We start from the raw sequence: 22,764 nt of genomic DNA, 5'->3' as shown, positions 1-22,764 counted from the left end.
ATAAGTACTTTTTGTCACTGGCACTGATGGTTTACAGATAAAATTCATTCACTTCTTTGCTGTGCCTAAAAAACTGAGCTCAAGATGCAAACATCTTTAAACAGGAAAAATTTAGTATTACAAAACAACCTACACTAGATTCCTCCTGAACATTAAGCTGTCAAATGCATGCTTTATCTTACCACTTGAATCGCAAAAATCCTGTGCTGCATTTGTGACCGGGGAGCCCAAATAAACTTATTTTTAACAAAATATGACTATAAAATGGCCAATTCCTATAGCTACTGACCATGTGCCTGTGTGCTTACTGGGACTATAGCCATCACACAAGTGTCTGCAGTGTTCTGAGCAACTCCCTCTTCCCAGAAACTCCTGAAGGAGAGCAGGGAAACAATAGCTGTAAGGTGATAATTGTGTCATGACTAGTGACAGGAAGGCTGAAGCAATGCTCAGTGTTTCTCTAGTAAAGATAAGCCTTACAATATATTGCAGTGTTAGTGATTAGTAGAAGATTAACAGCTGCAAAGAGCACAGAAAAATAACTTCATAGTGTTAACTCATTTCCTAATCACAGCTTGGAGCTCACAGCACAAGGAAAAACATGTTTGCCTCTGTGTGTGTATAAATACAAAGAAGCATAATATTCTATTTCTTTCACCAGGTATTTCTGCATGTATCACCAGAACACGAGTGGCTATTAGGAATTATCTTCACCATCCTGTATTCTCCCTCTGCCCTCCCCACCTCCCTGTGAAAGGGGGATGGGAGGAGAGCAAAGAAAAGATGGCATCGTTAGATTCCCTTTCTTCAGCTTTTAGCAGCCTTCAGAAGGTCAGGATGCTATTGGCTCTGCTCTGTGTGTGAGCTGGAGCTGTTCACTTAGCAACAGAAAGCAGAGGCAGCAGACAGCAAAACTATCTGGCAACGTGTGTGTGCACCCGTGAGAGAGAGGAGGAGAGTGCTGGAAAGGATGGCTTAGAGGATGCTCCCTGCCCCTGCTTGCAGAGCTTTGCTCTGCACCAATGCTGTCTCCTCCAGGGGTGGCAGTCACAGGTGCTGGTGTCCTGCATCCCACTGAAAGCAGCTTGAGAGCTCAGCATATTGCATTTTTAATATAGGAGCTTAATTAGAGCCTACAAACAGCAGCAACAACAGACAATCTCAATAAAGTCTGCATTTAGTGCAAGTTACAAAGCACGGGTTCTTGTGCCTGAAACAATACAGATGCAAAATGTGATGTGTTAGAAGAAAAAAGATGGGGAAGGACAAAAGCCAGAGATAAGATTATGCAGGAAAAACAAATGAGTTTACCTTCATCTACTTTTTCTACCACTATTTAGTAGCAAAAAACCCAAGACTTAACCAACTGCAGTAAGACACTGTCTGTACCATTATTCAACCTCCAGAAGCATGAGCTTGTATCTCAGCTTCTTCTGAATAACAATTTCTTACAGAGCAGGGAAAGGAATAGCAGAGGAAGGTGCTGAGACAGAAAAAATATGTATTTTGCAGATCTTAGTTCTTTTATGAAGCACAGGAGTCTTGTGCTGAGAGATTACTGATTGTTTCAAGCTGCTGTTCAGAACAACATAAGAGATTTAATGCAGATCATTCCACAGGAAACACAGAGCCTGCAACCCTCCCATGCAGCTGGCATCAAATATTTTCCTTTCTGCCACTGTTAAATAAGAGGTCTGAGCACCCACCAGGGAAAGCCTCCTTTTTCTCATATGCAAGGTATGTCTCCCTCCTCTCCACCCATCCCCAAATGAAGTAATTGTAGAGCAAATGTCACTGACCCTAATCTTTCTCCCAACTGCTTTGCATTTCTGTAGATCTAAATTTTTAATTTTAAAACTAAATGTAAGTCCTTCTACATGTGAGTGTATCACTGCTAGTCTTTCCAACTTTGAAGACATAATCTTGCAAATCAGGCCTACTGAAATGCAGCACTGAAAAGGTCTAAACAGATCAGCTCAAAAAAAAAAAAAAAAAACCCAACCAGGACCTTCTTTCTACTCAGAATGAGGAGCTTAAAAGCAACCAAGGGTGTTGTTTTATCCTTTTCACCTCTTTTGTGTGACAATTCTATAACATTTTCCTTATATTCAACAATACAATGGATATGTAATAAAGGAAAGGAAATGGTACTTCCCTAGATTCAATATATCCAAAACATAAATGTAATTGTTAAAAAGGAACCTGTATTTTTGAAGGAACAGCAACAGCATGAGTTGCAGGCCTAGTTCTCCTATTACTTCCTCAATACAAGGACTTCACCTTACCAACAAAAATCTATAGATTACAGGAACTGAGCAGAGATGTAAAAAATTGACTATTCAGAGTAGTCCACTGGTACTATGAGAAACAGTCTGGTGTAAAGAAAAAGAAAATAAAAATAAATAAATAAATAAATAAAAAACAAGGCAGGGGAAAAAACAAGCCTAAGATGTTTACCTGGCTGAGCATGGCCGAAGAGACTGCAAGTGCCTAAGAGAAGGAAGGCCCTGGTGCAGTCACCTTTCCTGGGCTTCAGACAAGCTCTTACCATGTCTGCCATGTCCCCTGGTGACTTCCCCCGGGCTTTGCCTGGCTTGCCCTCTGCAGAACTGCTCTGGCAATGCCTGAATGGGTGGCACGAAGGACAGAGGTACCCAGCTCCATGGAAGCAGCAATTTGAGGATGCAGAAAGTCTACCTGGGAGTTAGTGGACTTTTTAGAAGGTGCCTTCCCACACTTTTGGCAGGGAGGTTATTTGAGGCATTTGAATTCACAGTGTTCTGGTTTGAAAGCAAAACCAGTGACACTCCAAGTCAGAAATACAATTTATTGGTAAAAGGGTAAAGAGACAAAATACATGCAATAATACAAAAGGAAAGCCACTGACAAGTCAGAATACAACCTGACACCCCTTTGGCCAGCGTGTTGGTAGCAGTCCAAATTGGAGTGGCTGCAATCCTCTTGGAGTGGCAGATGTGGTTTCTGTTTGTGCAGTGGTCCTGTGGAAAAGGTGTAGTTGCTCTAGTGGAAAACCCCAGCTGTGTCCTCTTGGGAACCTGTGGGAAGGCTGCCTCTCTGTCTAAAAATCCTGGGATATATCTAGGTGGGAATGCTTAGCTCCTCCCCCCTGGGTCGAGCATCACACCACGATGTCATTCTGAGTCACGGGTGGGTCCTTGACCATCTGTTAAACAGAAAATGGCTCCTGGAGGGAGTTATCTCTGAGCCATGTGGCAAGACATTGATGGGCCCATTAACAGGAGATAAAGAAAACTGCCCAGAGGCAACTGTGACACAGATGGCAATAGAAAACATCTTGCCTCTCAATCTGGGACACACAGGCACCTCCTACAAGTGCTTAAAGAACTTACTGAAAATGTAAACTTGGCTATTAGGGAGCTTTGAGGATTCCCACTGGGATATATTCCTAACTTTAAATGAAATTCATGGTCATTGTTATTATCTCACGGATGTTATATCTGTTTGCAATATCAATACAGTACACTGAAATGAAAGCCCAGACCAAATAATATATTTTGGCTTATGACAACCCATTTTCATGTGTCTGCACATTGCATTTTAAGTGGAGAATAAAATAAAAAGACCTGTGATACCAGGGCTCTGAGCTCAGTGGCACTGACACCCTCCACCTGTGAGTAAACTCTGAGGCCTTTTTTCCTCTTCTCTCATCTCTTTGCAGCACCAAGGAGTTGAAAGTAACATTTTTGTCCGAGACCCAGTGCCCACCTCATGTGGAGCACTGAAGTCCTGGGGGCTGTCAGCCAACAGCAACAGCCCCACAGAGACAAGGAATTCAGTTCTGCTCTGAAGGCATCATCTCCTGCTCATTGCTGAACTCTGAGCTAAGCAAGAGTTGGAAGCCAAGACAGATAAGCATCTCTCAAGGCAGCCTGTTCTGTGCTTGCAGGAAGTGTGATACTGAATATGCAGAATCATGGAATAGTTTGGGTTGAAATGAACCTTAAAGATCACCTTGCTCCTCTTGCCTAGAATTGAAAGAAACTTTCCAAACAATATTAGAGGCGATTACAAAGAACAGTTCTTTCATGAAAGCTTTCAGGTGCACAAAATATAGATATGTACACCCATGGTATCTGATTATCAAAATTTTTAGAAGTTTAATTAATTCGTATATCTAGCATGAACATGCAATAGGGGAATGATTGTCTTAGTGACCCACCCTTGGGCCTGCCCCTTGGAGTCTCTTCAGGAGGTTCTTTGCCCTATTTCTTGTTATGTCTTCCAAGTGCTGGTGCAAAATAATATGTCCCTATTAGAAATTCTTTTCCTGAAAATAAGACTAAATAGAATTTCAAGAGTGTGACATAATGTGTGAGAAAGGGTTAGCCACTGTCCTAAACTGTGAGAAAGGGTAAGAAAATGCTGGAAACTATACAACTGTATATTACAAATCTACAAAGCTACAATTATATGAAAAAGCTAAAAATCGTTAGGCATCACTCCAACTCTTTGCCATGAGCCAGGACACCTTCTACTTTTCACAGGTTACTCAAAGACCCACAATCTCCACCTTACATATACACAGTTTAAAAGCTCTCCCTTGAGGGACTGATTTGCATGCCCACCTCTGAATTGGTATGATCTGAGGAAGAACAATGCCTGTTAACAGCCCATCTTTTAATTTGTACCTCAAGTTACTGGAATAACCAGGGAGAAAGAGAATAATTAGGCAATTTTTTTAAAACACCACAAACATCACATTTCCTTTATGCTTCAGCAATTTCACTGTAGGAAACAAATCAATACTCTTCTCTGTGGAGTTAAAGATTCTCATTTGGTAAGGGAAAATAGGGAATTTACCTTAAGGAAAACAATACATAATTCTTTAGAAGAAAAAAAAAAAAGTACCCCAAACCTTCTTTGTGTCTAGTTTCTGTTTTGTTAAAAAAAACTAAGCACACTTAGAGGGAAGAGTTTTTCTGTATAGACAGGATTTTCAAAAACACACTTGCTCCTTCCAACACATTGAAGGAAAAGCAGGAAAAAATGCTGAGAACAAGAAAAAGCCTAAAGCAGAAAAACATTTTGGAAATTGTCTGGATCTCTCTCTCAACACCCAGCTACCTAATGGAGGAACGGTTCATTACAACAGAATAAAACAATAACCAAAGAACACGTCCTCACTCTACGCATGTGATTGAGTTTTGGCTGTGTTTTGGGAGGGGTTTTTTGGGGTGGGGGTATCACTCTTCACCCAATCTCTAGTCCCATTCGTGCCCCTACCATGTTGAAAATACAATTGCTGTGACAAACACAAACTCTAAGCCCCCACCTTACCATGCCACTCATTTTAGCATAACTGGTTTTTTAGCCCAAATGCAAAAGTTTACATATAAAAGTTTCTTTACTGGAATCCTAGTAGCCAAAGGAGTTCCCCACTGCTTCTAAAATGGGGGTTTAGTTATGTTTTATATCCTCTTTAGGCAACAGCTTGTTATTAAAATGTCCATTCTGGTTGAGAGAACAGAAATTAAGGCAAGAACAGAACGATGGTGTTTTGCTGACAGGTAAACACCAATAATGCAAAACCCCATGATGTGACCTTGCTAACTGTGCACCCTATACACTGCCTCAGTAAACATGACTTGGCACTAAACCATTGCCTCTTGGTTTTTGTAGTGGATTCTCTTCTTCATGTGGGAGGCCCTTCCTCTGCCTCATTTTATCAGAGCAACTTTAAGACATTTCAGTGGGGTCACAACCCTTCTTTACCAGAGGAGGCACCAGACCCTACTCAGCCCAAAACATTTTACTGTTTGACCAATTCTCACAGCAAATTTACAGTGTGTCCAGGACAGTGAATGTAGAAGGATACATACTCCCTTTCCTTCTACAAATGAGACCTGAGGCAGCTCACATAACTGCTCAATCACATAGTATATAAATATCAGCATGACAATGAAAAGCTCAAGTGGTCAACTCCTGGCCTTAAATTTTTTCTGACTGCATCACTAATTGTGTCTTTAAGAAGGTCTTACAAAATTACAATAAAAATGCATTTCTAAACAATCCATTGCCCATTTGGTAATGCTGCTGCTTTATGTTACTTGCATCACTGGTAACAGAATGCCAGCTTGCTGTTGGTGTCAGGTAGTTCCACCAAAAAACAGGCTTCTTTTACAAAACTTCAGTGGAATGATAGCTCTTATCATGGAAGGAGAATTTCACAAGGCAGAAGAATAATGGTGAAATACTCTGTGAGTGGCAGAATGAAATCCAGTTCCACAGGCAGTCAGGAAGGCAGCACTGGTGGGTGGTTATCAAGACAGTTTCATCAGACAGGCCATGCAAAGCTTTATAAATCAGCATGAAGTGTTTACAACTGACACACCACTGAACACAGAACACTAAAGACTTCTCCTGTTCTGAAAAGCTGGTTTTTGGCAGCAGCCTTCCTGCAGCTTTTAGATTTTGCTTACAAGAGTTAAAGGGTGGAGGCAGATAGAATCAAATAACCCATTCTCAAACTCAAGAAAGCATGAATTGAAATCCATCTCCATGACAGAGAAATTATCTGTCACTGATAATATTCCTCAGATAATAAAAGTCAGGATGTGAAACAGCCCAAGTACTTCAGGGGAACCAAAACAATAAATCAGGGTGCTAGACAAATGTGACATCCTCTGCTATCTGACAGACAATTCTGTCTACCTGAGGCTGGACTCTACTCCTGAGGCTGGAGTCCTACACCCTGGTGAGAAACCAAGCAGGGAGGACTGGCCAGAGATGAAGGTACTCCAGGCAGCCCTGGGATTCTGACCACCCACAGCAGTAGGACAGAGGATGAAAGGAGTGCCCCTCAAATCAACCTTACATGGAGCAAAACAACACCCACAAATGACAGCCAAAAGACTTAAGTCTTACAAGGAGATGAGCAAGGTGTCTTCCTGCAAGCTCAAAATGTGATTCTAGTGACAACTGCAACAATCCAATTGTCAGCCTGTTAAGCTTGGAAAGGAAAGAATTTACTAGGGCACCAAAACAGCATTTACAATTACACATTTCACTAGTCTAAGTCTAGAATTACTGAGCAGCAATTGAAACTGGAAAAATCTAAAGCATTGATCAATGGGAAAGCATCCAGGAACAGCCATATTCTCCACTACAAAAAATTACCTGAATGTTAATCACCACACCACAAAACCCTATCATAGTCACTGAAAAGGAAAACTTCCTCTCTGCCATTTATTATCAAGTGGAGATAACACAAAGACATAGACAAGAAACCCACACAGACTAGGGATACAAGAACTAGAGATGGGCTCAAACACCTTGTGTATATATCACTAGCTGAAAACTACCCCAAGTATCAATAGGACTAGATGCTACTTTCCAACAGAAATACAATGAAGGAAAAGGAACAACTATCCAGATAACATTTATATATTCATTTTAGCAACACAGGCAAAACCTTCCATTATTAATAAATCCCCAAGGAAAAATTTGCAAACTATTTTTTCACCTAAAATTCAAAAACTATTCCTCTTCAAACAATAAAGCAGGTTTTGCACACCCTTTGAAATATTTTCCTAGGGGGGAAAAAGAAGAGAGAGAGATATTGCAGAGAGAGATGAGACACAGTTCTCATTGTAATAAACTGATTCTTGGAAAGTCTGACCCACCAGAGAAGTTAATTAGCAGCCAGGCTAATAATTCTCTTTAGCAATGCAAGTACAGCTGTTAACTCTTTCTGTAAAACAGGGATAAAACACTGAGATAAAGGATAACTGCAGTGTGGATTTTCTACATGATGTTCCAACAGCTCAACAGTTTCTTCTTAAGTCTGACATGTCCTTCTGCAACCAGCTGGTGATGTAATGTAAAATTTAAGATGTCATCTACATGAAAAGAAATCAAAATGAAGAATACAACAATTATGCAGGAAATTCCATAAGATAGAAGACATGCAAAAATGTTTGAAATCACAAATATAAGAAATTCCCTGGTATAGCAAATCCATAATACAGTTTGGAAGTAAAACACAACAGATATTCACCTTAATGTGCTAATCATATGACACCAAGTAACAGAGACATTGGAGTGGTAAATCAAGGATAAAACCATGAGAATTTCAAAAGAAAATCTGAAATGGGACTGAGCGGGTTATAAATGGTCAAAATTAAAAGAATTGTTGTGAACTGAGCACCAGATGGAGCAATTTAAGAGATATAAGAGGAGCATCATACCTAAGCAGCAGAAATTTATGAGCAGACATCACTGGGAGTATATTTTAGGTCTTATAAACCAGCTTTTCATCATTTAAAAAGCATTGTAGATTTCACAGTGACCTGAAACATTCTCAGGGCCAGAGTGAGCTTATGATGCTTTACATCTCTGAGGATAATGGTGTACGATGCTGATGAAGCCAGAGCAGTTTCTGCCAGCCAAGGCCATGCTCTAGTGACTTTGAAGGAGCTCTGTTGAGTCTAGGCCACTTGAGGGGCTTCTTCCCCTCTCCATTCTCCTCACTTTTGGACCCTGGAACTTCCCTGGACACTACAGCTCATTGTCCAACAGGAGGCCATCCACTGGAAGAAGAAAGTCAGCAGACTCCTCTTTTCAACACTCAAACTCATCTCCACCCCACCCTGCCTGGGTGGGTCCACTTCAGGGTCCCAACATTGTCCAGTGAAATTAACACAGGCTTTTGGCAAGAAAAATTATTACCATTAGACTTGAAAAAAAACAACTTGTAAAACACACCAACAAAAGCAGCAGCAACACAATGACATTAATGACTGCATGGTGGAACCATTTGTTTAGTGTCTGCTTTAGACCTTGGCATTTAGTGAAACCTCAGTGACAATAATCCAAACACATTCCACCCAGTGATTTTGTGTTTCATTAGCAAACCTTTTAATTTTAAATCCTTTTAGAGCTACATGTCCTTTCTAGTACTATTTTGCTAGCAAAGAGCATCTTGTCTGAATTGCTGGATCAAATCTAGAAAAAATGCATAACAACCCAAAGCCATCACCATCTGGCAACTGTTCAACATCCTATATGGACACTAGCCTGTGTCCAGCAATGGGTGAACAGGTGTCCATATAATAGCAGCCATCACAGTTGTCACTGGTTTGTAATCCCATTTCCAGACTTGACACTCAGGCAGAATACTAAAAGCCTGTCACCCTTCAGCTGATCCTTCCCGGCATGCTTGGGAGGAACCCCCTCTCCCCTGCTCTTCTACCTTACATTGTTGAGTGGCTGCTGGTGAATTCTGTGCTGGATTTCATTCACTAATACCTCCATTCTTTGTCACTTGAAAAGAACAAGCAAACAGCATTAACAAAAAGATATGCCCTTGGAAATCCAGCGCTGTACAAATACACAGGGACTAAGACTGCTCTCTTTGCCATTCAGGCTCTAGAAACACTAGTACTCCCCACAAAATGTGACTCCTTCACTTAAGCAGAAGTGGAACCAGCTATTATTCATGCCCAGTCGAAAAAGCATTTGCTACCTTTAACATAAGGGAAAACAAAAATAATAAGACTCCTTCCCTAAGTTCAGTTAGTATCTAAAAAAATTAAAATTTTCATTTAAAATGGCCAACCCAGCCGTAAAATCTTACTAAAAGATTCCTGCAAGAACCTAAAAAGCATATGGTCAACCACATTTGACTATCAACAGATGATAAATCACTCAAAAAAAAAAAAATTTTAAATGGAAGATACACAGAATAAGGCAGGCTGTGTCTGACTAGTGTCTGTGAGTTCATAGACAAGTAGCCAAGTTTATAAGCACAACAAATTAGCAGGACTTGGATGAGCCACAGGAAGTAATTGTGCATTACTAGATCGTAGCAAATACAAGGTAAAGGCTCATTAACTTACAACTTTCTATGGAGCTACAAACTACCACTTGTTACTATTTCCTAAGGGCTCACACAGTCATTGAACTCTCCAGCTGAGGCCAGGAAGCTTTTAAAGCCATGGACTTCCCTCAGGCACAGGACCCCTAAGCCGAGTGCTAATAACTATTCATGTTCACAGGCAAAATGGTGGAACAAACTGTCTCCCTGTAATGCATGAAGTCCATGGGGGATGCAGAGATCCACTCGCAGCCTGTGGGAAAAGTGCTCACACCAGCGCAGGTGGATGCCAGAGAAAGCTGTGATCCAGTGGAGACCCAATGGAGAGAGGGCCCCCTGCTTCCAGAGACAGAGAGAGAGCCCTTGCTTCCAAACTAGAGCAGCCTATCCTTGGAGGATGGGGGCCCATGGATGAGTGACACACACCACAGCAGTTCTGGGGAAACTGTTTGCTTGTGGGAGGGACCCCATGGCACAGCAAAGACTCTTCTCTCTGTGTGAACAGAAGATCTCATGTAATGAACTGACCAAAACTCCATGCCCTGTCTCCCTGTGCTGTCAGTGCGGAAGAGGGAGCAGCTGAGGGGTCGAGGGGGAAAGGTGTTTTAGAGGCTTATTTTACTTCTCATTATCCTCCTCTGACTCCGTTGATAATAAGTTTACACTTTTAAATTTGAACTCATTTTTCCCTTAGAGTGTTTTTCTCCCAATCCTTGTCTCAACTCATGAACCCTTTGTTAATTTTTTCCCCCTCTCCTTTGCCCAGCTACAGCAGAAGAGAGTGAGCGATGACTTTTGTGGGTGCATGGTGTCTGGCCAGTAGGAAACCGTGACAATGTTCTACACCAATTTCACAGGGGTGGCTATCCAGTTTCTAGCTGGTTTCATTTGTTTCCTTAATAGCCTGCAGGGAACAAAAGCAAGGGAGAAACTACAGTCCAAAACCCCTGTATTGAGATCTTTATAGCCAGCAAAATGAGCCACAGGTACTACAGTCTTCTATTGGCTTACACCATTATCCTGCTTCTCAATTAGGAATTTAGGAACATCCTCAGCAAGGGGCCAAAGAGCCTCCTCGAAGCAAAGGATGGGCATCCTAAATTCCTGCTCTTTTTGACAAGTGATCTATACTATCTGGGCATTTCCCAGTTCCTATGCCAGTAACTTTCCTTGTTCTATATAAACTTGACCAACATTTCCATGCCCTCAAAAGCAAAGCCATGCTAAGCAATGATCAAAACAAAACTTTCTACTTAATAAAATAAATGGAGCTTGCCAGGAGGATAAAATATAATTACTTTCCAAACACCAAGCGGAAACCAGCATCAGAAATCCTTTGGCAAGGTCGAGAAAATGAGATTCTTAAAGTGAACCTGAAATGACCAAACTTAGCAATTGCACATTTCTGTTTGGGTTTTTCTGTTTGACCTGTTGCCTTATAACAGAATTATTCCTTTTGCATCATGAAAGTTAATTACACCAACTGAAGAAATAGAGTAGAGAATCAAGACTGGTTTTTTAGACAGCTTATGCATGTCTACCTATGTTAATATCTGTCTGTATGCACACATACCCATGAAGATACACTCTACACTGAGATAAAACATGAACAGAACAATGAGACTTTTATCATCTTTAATACAGTTCTGTTATATATAACCTTTCAGCTTAAATAGAAGCTTAAACTTGAATCTCTCACATGCATACAGTTATATACTTATTTATAGATACAGCAATAGAGAGGCTGCTTAGAAAAGTAGAACATCTTTGGAAAAAGTGGGTGGTGATAATGCAAAACAGAATCTGCTTTTCAACTTTACTGGTATCTCTGGTCTATGAAAACTAAACTTGAATCCCCTTTTTCAGCCCAGTGGATTTCTTTGAATCATGTGTCATAATCCTGTCTGTAGGAATTTTTACCTGCCCTATTCCCTCAATCATCCTTTAGGAGTTTGGCTACATTCTGGCCATCAGAAAATTCAGAAGGAATGGAAATGGGCTCCTTCATGCTTTGCATTCTTATACAACAAAAAGCAGGCAGTCCTGGAGGTGAAGAAAGGTTCTGAGTCACCTTGCCCCACACTGAGTGAAGATCTCTGAACTCTGACTGCTGGAAATAGTGGGACACCGTCTCAGAGCACAGGGTGCCTTACAAAACACAGAACCACCCAGCCTCCCATACCTTTTAATATTTGTGGATTAAATTTTTTTGTTTTGTTTCATAATCCAGGGGACAGGAACAAGTTCACTACTGGGAAAGTCCATCACTTAAATTCATTAATCATCAAAAGAAAATCAAATGCTTGAGAACAGGTCATATAATGCTGGGCTGACCCCAGGAATACTGTGTTGTGTGGACAAGCACAGCAGTATCAAAGAACAGGACATGGTCTGTTTGCAGTACAGGTATACTTGACTAGAACTGTGTAAAGTTTGATGGCAAACACACTGCAGCTTGGGGCTTATTCAGCTACATCTTCCTGACTGTTTTCCTCTAGCCTTCCATCTGTAAGGGTCTTTGGAGAGAATTCATGTGTTCTGCATTACGAGCTTTATCAAAGAGTAATTTGAGATGTTTGCTGTGCATAGTTACATAGTTTCTTAATAGCTAGTAACACATCACAAATAGTGATTTTAATATCACTAACCACGCCATGGGTACTTTACATGTTATATTCCTATATGTATCTGCACAGACTATTTAAAGACTATTTTCATGTACCCTCAGCCCTCTCTTGCTCCTCTTGGCTCACAGTAACTGCAAGACAAATAAAACTGCATCTGTCTCCTCGCAGGGAAGGTGACAGGAAATGGGAAACAATGACAAGCCCAGGCCTGACTCTCAGCTTGCTAACCACTGCAAACTGCAAAGTTGCCTTCCACAGCACTTGGCACAAGGCCTGCCACTTTCTCCAGCAGCCCCAGAACTTCACCCCTGCACAGGATTTCTTTGGCTTTATTGAGCCACTTATATCATAACCAGCCATGCTAGTTTTTAAACAACAACTTTAAAATACTGCAGGCTAATTTCAATATTTGACACTACGTTAGAAAAGTTCAGCAAATGTTACGAGCATGGAACAAGCCTCCTGTGCCTGCCTTGTGTAGGCAGAGACTTTATAAAAACAGCATATACTTGGACAGGCTGTGCAAACTGTTCGGCTGCTAAAAAATTTTGCTGACCTCTTCTTTAAGTTAGCTTCAGACTTACAGGGAGATTTATAAAACTCCTCTGCCTCTAATGTGTTCGGTTTATAATCAAGTAACTCGTTGATGGTGCAGCCAAGTCAGTCAGGCATGAAATGCTCTCTGTAGATAAGGCAGACAAAACTGCTGTATTCACTCCCATTGCTTGACCTTAGTGGGGCTGTTGGGATTTTGCATGTTAAGACAGGCAGGGAGAGCACATGAAGAATGGGGTTAAAACTAAGTCAGCCTTTCTGTTCTCTCTCAATGATTTTTGATCGATTCCAACCTCTGCTATTGTCAGCTCAGCACAGATCCCATCCACTGTGAAGTTTGCTATTCTCTGCCCTTTGCATTATAGCCACTGCCAAGGACTTTGCAGTGCTAGAACCACCTGACTGTTGTGTTCAGACAAGAGACCCAGCGTGAATGCCCATGAGCCTACCAGGGAAAGGGCAGTGTGGTGCCCTGGAGGAATACACTTAGGCTGCAGGCATTCCCCACAGCTTAGGGGGAGGACAAAAACTTCTCCCATGGTGATCTGCAGCACTATGTTAATTTATCCAGGTTTTGTCCTCCCCATTGGCCCCTTGGCCTTCCCTACCCCATTTACCCTTACATGTTCAAGTTCTAGTAAGTTCTCCCTTCCCCATTACCCTATTGGTGTGTAAACCTGCCCATCCACCCTGGCAATTCCATACTGGTTCCTGTCCTTTGTACTGCCCCTAAGCCCTCAGACCATTGTATCCCTGATGGCCTCCTCCACCCCCTCTTTCCTTGTATTTATACCCTGGACCCTCTTTTGTCTTTGTCTTTGGCCCCTGGACACCTTCAGCGTGGCCTGAAATAAAGCACGTTGGAACTCCATGTCTTCACTACCAAAGCTGCTCTGTGTCTGTGTGTCTGTGTGTCTGTGTGTCTGTGTGTCTGTGTGTCTGTGTGTCTCTGTGTCTCTGTGTGTGTGCGTGCTGGTGCTCTCCTGGCTCCTACCCACTGGCACAAGATGATCTTGGGGAAGGTTGCATCCACCACTGCAGCCCGCAAGAACCCAGCAGTGCTGCTCCACTAACACAGCAATGAAAATAGGAGCAAAGGCTCGGCTGTGTCATTGAAATGAATAATTATGACTTGCTGGGTGTGCAATGAAAAGATCTACCAAAACAGAGGGACTCAACTATGGTTTCACCTTGGGAGCAGCTGTACTGCAGTCTGGAAACCTTGCATGTTTTACTGATGCTCTGATGGGCTCATCTGTGTGGCCTTGCACAAACACAGAAGAAGGAAGAGATCCTTAAACATAAAAACGGCAAAATAAAAGCTGGGTTTCAACACAGCTGTGAGGGTGGTAAGGCACTTGAAGAGGTTGCCTGGAGAAGCTGTAGATGACCCATCCCTGAAACTATTCAAGGCCAGGTTGGACGGGGCTTTGAGCAGCTGGTTTAGTGCGAGGGGTCCCTGCCATGGGCAGGGAAATCTTTAAAGGTTCCTGTCAATCCAAACCATTCCATGATCCTCCGGAAAAAGAGGGAGGCTACAAAGAAACACACTGTGGCACAGCACACAGACCAGCAACTGCAATGTTTCACCTACAGTGGCAGAGTGGCAGCGTGACATATGTTATCATGACTGTGGTGATAAAAATATACCTAGAGGATATATATGTTACATCATGCTGTCTGAAATCTCTGCAGGCCCAGTAACTAATTTTTTTTTTTGCATTTCTCATTAGGGTAGTGCAAATCCATTAACTTTGCTTGGACCGACAAGGGTCAGAATTTAACCCTTTATTTCTGAACTGGCTTTTTTCCCCTAGTGCTGATAGAAGTCGCAAGATTATCCCCCACAGGATACCAACAGCCAGATAAACACATAGAGGAACCTGTTATTAGTGACCCAGCTCTTCATTCCTCCCAACTGTATGGGAACTAAAATAGTTAGGCCTTTGTTTTGTATGTTAAAAAAAAAAATAAGTTGATTTTCATTCACACCTCTGCCATTTCCCTGGATACATCACCTACATTACACTTCTGCTTTCTCTCCCTGCCCTATGCACTGGTGCTATGTCTGCATGAACTCCCTCCAATCCACTAAACAAAAATGGAATCAAAACAAAGCAAAACTGAAATGGAAGCAGCAAAATGCTTTCCAGGCATCCCCAGGTGTTTCACTAATAAAATAAGCACCTTGCCTTCAGTTTTTCTATTTCAGCTTCATTTGACTAAGCATCCCTATTAGGATACAATCCAAAGTGCTTAAATGCCTATTTAAATACAGATCATTTAAACACTTTTCTGAATTAAACCCTTTAACTGTCAGATCTTCAGAACAGAAAGAATGCTTTAATTTTGGCTTACAGACAATTGAAAAACCAGATAGAAGAATGCTCTTGATGGCTGCATTGGTGGCTTGCTGACAACATACACAAAACCAGAAATATCTTCTCACTTCCTCTTAACTTTGTGCATTGGATCTTAAAGAAGCAGACAACAGAAAACACTTAACAAATCTCATCAGACAGACCACTAGGCACGTGCTCAGAGAAAATCCATGGAGCTGCCATTTCTGGGAGAGAATTACAATCATTCAATGTCAAAGTTTTCATTTGTACAACAGGAAAAGTGTTGCTCAATTCATCTTAAGAGACATTAATATGATTTGTTGCTTATCCAGTGCTTTGAGAGAAAGGGTCCTTTTTACTCCAATATTAAAATAACCACTATCTCTTTTTTAACTCCTAGTCTGAAAACCTCTTACTGTGGGTGGACCACTTCATCCTGACAATAGCTGAATGCAACTTCCACCAGTGTCTGTGAGAAGCACTCCTACAGAAGGCAAAGGGGACACCACAAAACAACCAGGCATGATCCAGAAGGGTTTCATGGACCCTGCAGTGCTTGCAAGCCTCCCTGCTTTAAGAGGTGCTGTGCCCAGCTCAGCATTTTCAGAGTTAGGAGTTGCATTTTCCCTCCCTTTCCCTTCAATCATTTAATTAAATCTTTTGTGAAACAATAACAAACAACAACACACCTCCCACACTCTCATGTTCCATTTCCATGGCAGAAAGCACAGCAACCTTTTGCTCAGGCAGCCTCCTCCCTCCCAGCTGTGCACCAAGTGAACTGAAATCCATGCATGTGACAAGGCCACAGGGAATATGTGAGTATCATACAGTCCTGAGCACACACAGGACTCTGATCGTGCCAGCATGTTTTGTGTAATTTTAATGACACTCAGACTCCCCCTCCCCCCCGCCTCCCCAAAGCTTCACGTAGGAGGCAGAGTTATATAATAGAATTTCTGTTTCTGCAGCATTTGCCCCATACCAACACAGAAATGCAGGCCTTATTATTCTTCCCAACTGGCAGGCACTGAATTACAAGTGTTTTAACCCTCTTTGCACTAAACCCTCAGATTGATTTCTGACTCACAACAGCAGGAGAAACAGCCACCGATCATTTCTGCTCTCTCCACTTGTGAGGCTGATTCTTGGCCTTTGAGATAATTTTTATCAGCTCATAAACACTTGCTTGTTAAGGATGAAATTTATTTCCTGGGGAAACTTCTAATCACCATGCTTGAGTTGCATCCAGGACTAAAGTGCTTCAGCCTTAGGACACAACTACTTGACCTGGTTTTACATTGTGGCTGCATTGAGAAAGATGGAGTTCATGCTGCAAAAGGGCAAAGGTACAGCCGAGGGGTGCATTGGGCTGCTCTGCCAATCACGGGGTCTCTGTAAAGCCAAGACTGCAGGAATGTGATGAATGCTGAAAGGGGAACCAAGGGCAACCACCTTTGATATCTTGACCATGTGCTGGCAGGGCATATCTCCCCTTGCAGCAAGGAGCTGAGTTTCTAGTCACTATTTCTGAATACAAGGCCACCAATTTGCTTTTCAGGACCCTGCTTTCTGTTACTCAGGTGTGCAGGCATTTTGGAAAAGCTGTTAAGCCAAATGAGGACTGAAATCTCACCAAGAGACAAGTGGCCAACACAACTTACTGGCGTCTCTTCCACCAAATCAAGGAATGGTCTGTCTATTGTGGAAGAGTCATCCACACCCAGACAGCAAGACAATGATCACCCAGAAGAAGAAGGCCTCTTGCGCTCCCAGAATTACAGTTTTCCAGCCAAAGCATTAAAGACACTAAAAGGAAGGGTTCTGAAGCAAATGCTGTTAAGCTTACATGGGAGTGTTTCTGAACAGGAAAGCATTTAGTTTTAATCAGTAACCCCTCTTGGGGTACCAGAGCTCCCACGGGTGATTTGGAAAGGGATCAGGTACTTAGGAACATGCACAATACTGGCACAGTCCCAGATAATATTGTGTCTTGACGTGTCCCTCACCGTGCCACAGAGCAGAGCCTTCTGCAGACTCCATAATGATGTCCTGGAGCCCCAACTCTTAGTAGATGGCCACCTGAGCTACATCACATCTGACATACCTACTTCCAAACCTCCTTCCTACAGGCTGGAGACTCCCAGAGCCTTCCCTCCACCGTCCTTGTTGTGGCAATTCTGCCAGGTCAGTGAGCAAGGGGCATGGGGTTTGGTCCCTCAGTGAGATACTTCTGCAGAGAAAATGAGCCACCAACAGAAGCATGCCCAGGAACAGAATGGGAATTCTGCAGGCTTCAGAACAGCATTAAACCCTAGCCTTGAGCATCTGTGTATCATTGCCACAATTATAATTCTCAGCAGCTTTCTCACCAGAGAACACAGCTGTCACCACTTTAACTGCATTTGTTCATCAACACTGACTGACCTTCATTCATAATCTCACTGAGCAAGTATTTCCAGCTACCTGTCTGTGGATGCCTTGAAACACCCAGCAGCCTAATTCTGGGATACAGATACCTCTCGAGCCATTTATTCACATGGGGCTGTGAACACAATACATAATCTTTCCAATAATCTGCACTGAGTAAGGCCTGCTGAGTCACTATCTTTATTTTTCTGTAGGCATAAATTTTCACAGCCCACCCTGAGTGCAGTGTAAGCAGTTCCACAGCAGTGCAGACCAAAAGAATGATCTTAACATGAAGGAATGAGGGGTTCTTTATCATCATGACCTGGCTGCCTAAAAACAAGGAGGAATTGAAGATAAAACCATCTTCCCCCAGCCCTGCCCCACCCACACTGACTGATCTGGTCATCGTAGCTGCCTCCAGCAGCTGTCCTGGTTAGGAGGCATAACCAGGGGCATGATCCCTTGTTGGTTAGTCATGTCCCAGGCCATTTGTGCTGCTAGTTAATGGAGCTGTCATCTGCTTATCCTGGATCATGTGCTATAAATACACCTTTTGCTTTTGTCAGCAACCTAAGCTAACAAAGTTTTCCACAGTACGGAACTCCAAAGAAATTCTGCATTTATAAATAAAGTTATAGGTGGAGTTGTAAAATCTTCTGCTCACCTCTGATGATTTGAGGTGAGATTTTTTTTTTTTTGAGATTTAAACATCTAAAATGTTTTATTTGGGAAAGGCAACATTTTTAAAATCATGAAGATTAATTCTGCCCTTTCTCATTCCACAGCTTCCCTTATAAACACACATTTAAATAACAGGTGCTGGGGTTTTTTCCTCCCCGAGTCATGCCACAAGAGACAGTGTGAAACTGAGGAACAGACTGCAGAAGAAATGATGATCTGACCTTTGCCTGTAAAACGACTTGTGAGGCATGGGGGGAGTTCAAGAAGGTTTTTCCTCCTGTGAAGCATCAGGCAGCCACAGGAATGTACCTCTAGGAACAGGCTGGCTAGATAAACTGGATAGAACAAGTTCAGAGCAGTGCTGCAGCTTGCTCTGACACCACATCAAGAGGTGAGAGGGAGAGGAAGGGAGAATTTCAGGTACAGAGGCAAGCAGATGATGTGGGGCTGCTGCACTGCACACTCCCCATCAGCAAGACAGTGATGGGGCTTGCAAAGGAAGGGGCACAGTTGCAGAGAGCAGTGCCACAATTTGTTTTGGTAGCTGCTGTGTCTCAAATCTGTGTGCTGAAGTGCTGTTTTTTAGTTGCCAAGACTTGGCTGTGGTCATGAAAGAGCTTGGGTAGGGCTGGGATCAGGCTGAGACATGAAGCTGTGTCCCTCAACAAGCAGGGCTGGGATAGCAACATTTCCACTTTCTAATGATAAGTTTTATGAACTCTGGGTAACAGCAAGATCACTGTGTGGGTGGATTTATGTTGAAATTAACTTATGTTTAATCACATACAGCACATAGCTGGTTTTCTGTCTGCTTTAACAGGGTCTGTTTCCTCCACGGATGGTACTTGCCTGGACTTGAATAATAATTCAGCTTAAGGTAGGATGAGAAACTGAAGCACAACTGTTTGATTCTGAAGAGCTGCAACTGTGGGTATCCCCCCCCTGTGGAACAAGAACATCTTGATCCCATTTGGTTTAGCTTAGCTAAAAGCATGACAGCATAAGTCACATTTCTGAGTGGTCCCCAAAACCATCAATTGGCTAAATACTTATTAACAGATGTAATTTCTGTCATGTACAGTTAGTTAATGAACTCAGATTTTTTTTTTTTTTTTCAATTTGAAGCTGTATTTAAAAAATATTTTGCTACTCTAACATTTTACTGTGGCAGTTCAGATTTACTTTGGGGTTTTGTTTGGTTGGTTTTGTGTTGTTTTGGGGTTTTTTTGGTGGGTTTTTTGGAGGTTTTTTTTTGTTTTGGTTTGGTTTGGTTTTTTGGGTTTTTTTTTTAATTGTTGTTGATTTTACATGTGTGTGTGGGTTGTTTTGAAGAACTTGTGAGTGCAATTTAACCTGCTAAGGGGATTCAGTTGCTGTTGAGTTTGGCCAGGGCTGGGACCATCGTGCAAGGACAGCCACTGACATCCACAGCTCTCTCCTGGGATGTCAAAGCTCAGCACTCACTGGCCAGGCCAGACTGAGCCTATGCACTGCCAATAAGCAGCTTTCTGTGCACAGAGCTCATTCTAGAGCACCAGCTTTACACTGTCACAATTTCCACAGAGACAACATGGTTAAAAAACAGAGCAAGTGCACTGTGACTCAAATCCAGCAATTCTTAGATGGAGCCCAGTGGAATGGTTTTTCCTCTCAGTCATGCTAGAAAGACTCTGGAGCATCCCTGTACAACAGGCCCCTCCAGATATGGACTTACACTGGTACTAGTAACTTTCAACTTGATCCAGATATTTGAAACACCCTCCAGGAAGATACATTTATATTCATTCTACAGATCCCATGGACAATACAACCTGATGCACCAAGAATCTAAATGACATGTCCAAACATATAAAAGCCAGTAGAGAGAAGGTAAGGAATACTGAGTCTCTTACAGAAGAGAGGAAGCATAATCTGAACTTTCTATACTGTCGTGCTTTTTTATATGGGATATGCATAGAAAAGACAAACAAACACTGTATATTTTTATTATCTTAGTTCTTCCTATGCTGAAAGCAAATCTAGTAGTTAGAATATTTTTTCTTTCAATTTACAAATGTTTAAGACCTGATAAAATAGTATGTATCTGTAGTTGTAAGCCATACATAGATTTTTCTTTTAAAAGGAGGCTAAGTTTTCCATTGTAAACATATTTGTGTGCAAATACTTTTATCCTTCCGTAGTTAATCTACAGAAAAGAAGAAAGAAACACATGTAATAAACACAACTGTAATCAGCATAAAATAAAGGAAGACAAATAAAAGTGCCTTAGAAATACTGTTGGTAACAGTGTGCTCTTACAGATTTTTTCATGTTTTTCTTGCAGGTTAGATTATAATTGTTATCTCAGTATATTCAGAAAGCCTGGACCAAACTCTTCCTCAGTATAATTCCACTTGGACTGATCAGGATGAATTTAGCCTAGTGCTTCAAAATCACAGTTGGTTTCTTTCTCAGATAAAGCAGAATATATATTGTGAAACTGGGGAATAAGACAGAGCATAACTGAGGAACTCAAAAAGTAAAGCATCTCATCTTTCTGACTTTATTCAGCAAAACTCCAACATAGTTGTACCTCAAGGTAGTGAGCTTTTTCCCTTTTTAAGACCCATGCTGTATGCTTCTTTTTTTTCTGTTTAACACTTGCTATTCTTACAATTAAGATTTACACGCTCTCTAAGGGAAACATATTAGAGAAGAAAAATTTCTGGCTGTTTGACACAGTGAAGTTGTTGATTCACAGCTTTTGTAACTGCAGACACACTGCACAGAGATATCCAGCCACAATGTAGTGACACTACAGAACACAAATTGGCTGGCAACCTTGGGCAGGTGCTTTCTCCACAGCAGCTTTTACTATTTATTATGACTATTTATTTTTCCAAATACCGTTCACAAGTTTTCATGTCAACTGTGTCCTCTCTAAAGACTGTGGTTTTCACCTTGTTTATCTTCTCTTTTTGTCTTATTTATTTAACATCCTCTGGCTTCACTCTTTCTATAGTCATAGAATTTAGGTCAGAAAAAGTCTTTAAATTGGAGTTTACTAATTTACCAGAACTGCAAAAATTAAAAAAGCCTATAATTATTAGAAATATATTTGCAGTTGTGTGAAGATAACCTACTCACAGGAATGTGTTTAAAAGGAAAAAAAATCAAAATAATCAAAAGCAAAACAAAAAAAAAAATCCCCAAACCACTCATTAAATATTTTACGTACTTCAAAAGAATTGTTGAATTAGGAATAGAAAAGTGCCCCACGCCCTTTATTTTTTAAATTCTGCCTGATGTAAAACCAGATAATGAAAAAACTTATAATATGATAGTTATCAGGTTTTTAAGAAGTTATGGTGAAATAAACATCTCTTCCGAAAACTTCTTTTCCCCAAGAAATTTCTTTTCAATGCAATGTAACATTTTCCCCTTCTGCTGTGAAAATACACCCATTCAAACTCACACATCAAAAATTCTCAGCATGGGAATCACAGTGAAAACAGAGCCCAGGAGGTGAGCTGTGACACAGAGGGGACAACAGAGAAAAGGACTTGGGACAATAACTGCTACAAGGCAAACAGGTAAGTCCTTGCTCTGAGGCCACGTTTGCTCACTTGGGCTGAAGTGGATAAATCCACACATCTGCACAAACTTCTGCTAGTGCTATGACAGACCCACATCTCCACAAACTTCTGCTAGCGTTATGACAGACAGCAGGGCAGAGAGGAACCAGCTCTGCCTTAGTGCACATCCCCACCCTGGGAGGGCAAAGCCTCAGCAGGAAAGGGATTAACACCATAATGCTTCTGGCTTGGTGGAAGTACACACCAAATTCTGGCAGATCAGATTTCACCACTGCTCTAGTAAACAGGGCATGAATTTGCCATTTCACCTACTCAGAAGCCTACACCACAGCAATATATTCTGCAGTCCCAGAGGTGGGCACCATGTGCCCTTCCCACCTTAATGAGCAGAACATATCCTGAGCATAAAAGGACCTTCTGGAATGGGGCTGAAGCTTGCTTAAACTATCACTCCTTCGATCAGATTTACATTTCCCACACTAACCTTCCCCTAGCTTACTGCCACGTGTCTTTCTGGAAAAAGGGAAGTTTGGCTTTGAGGAGCTGCTCTAAAAAAAATCTTAAGGGGTAGTAAAGTCACAGGAGAAGCCATTGCAACAAAGGGCTCGACTGAAGTGACCGCTCCCACAGGAAAACAAAATAGCCTGAGAGTATCTGTCCAATGAGGTTTGCTGCGTGAGCATAAGGAGCAGGCTGGGAAGCTGCAGAACATAAAG

At 41.7% G+C, this 22,764-nt stretch overlaps 1 protein-coding gene across 3 annotated transcripts in view; it reads right to left on the bottom strand.

The window, feature by feature from the left end:
* MAML3 (mastermind like transcriptional coactivator 3) overlaps positions 1-22,764 on the bottom strand; it is a 242,857-nt gene that overhangs the window by 170,457 nt on the left and 49,636 nt on the right. Inside the window, exon 1 of one of the 3 annotated variants that reach the window (XM_077783031.1) lies at positions 9,238-9,701. The exons of the other annotated variants lie outside the window; for them this stretch is intronic. Coding sequence (XP_077639157.1) covers positions 9,238-9,294 — 57 coding nt within the window. The 5' untranslated portion in view covers positions 9,295-9,701. Of the gene's footprint in view, positions 1-9,237; positions 9,702-22,764 lie in introns of those variants that run through there. 3 annotated transcript variants of the gene reach the window in all.

The sequence above is a fragment of the Lonchura striata genome, chromosome 4 (assembly GCF_046129695.1).
Source record: "Lonchura striata isolate bLonStr1 chromosome 4, bLonStr1.mat, whole genome shotgun sequence".
Classification (NCBI taxonomy): domain Eukaryota; kingdom Metazoa; phylum Chordata; class Aves; order Passeriformes; family Estrildidae; genus Lonchura; species Lonchura striata.
This window is presented reverse-complemented; position numbering and strand designations above follow the sequence as displayed.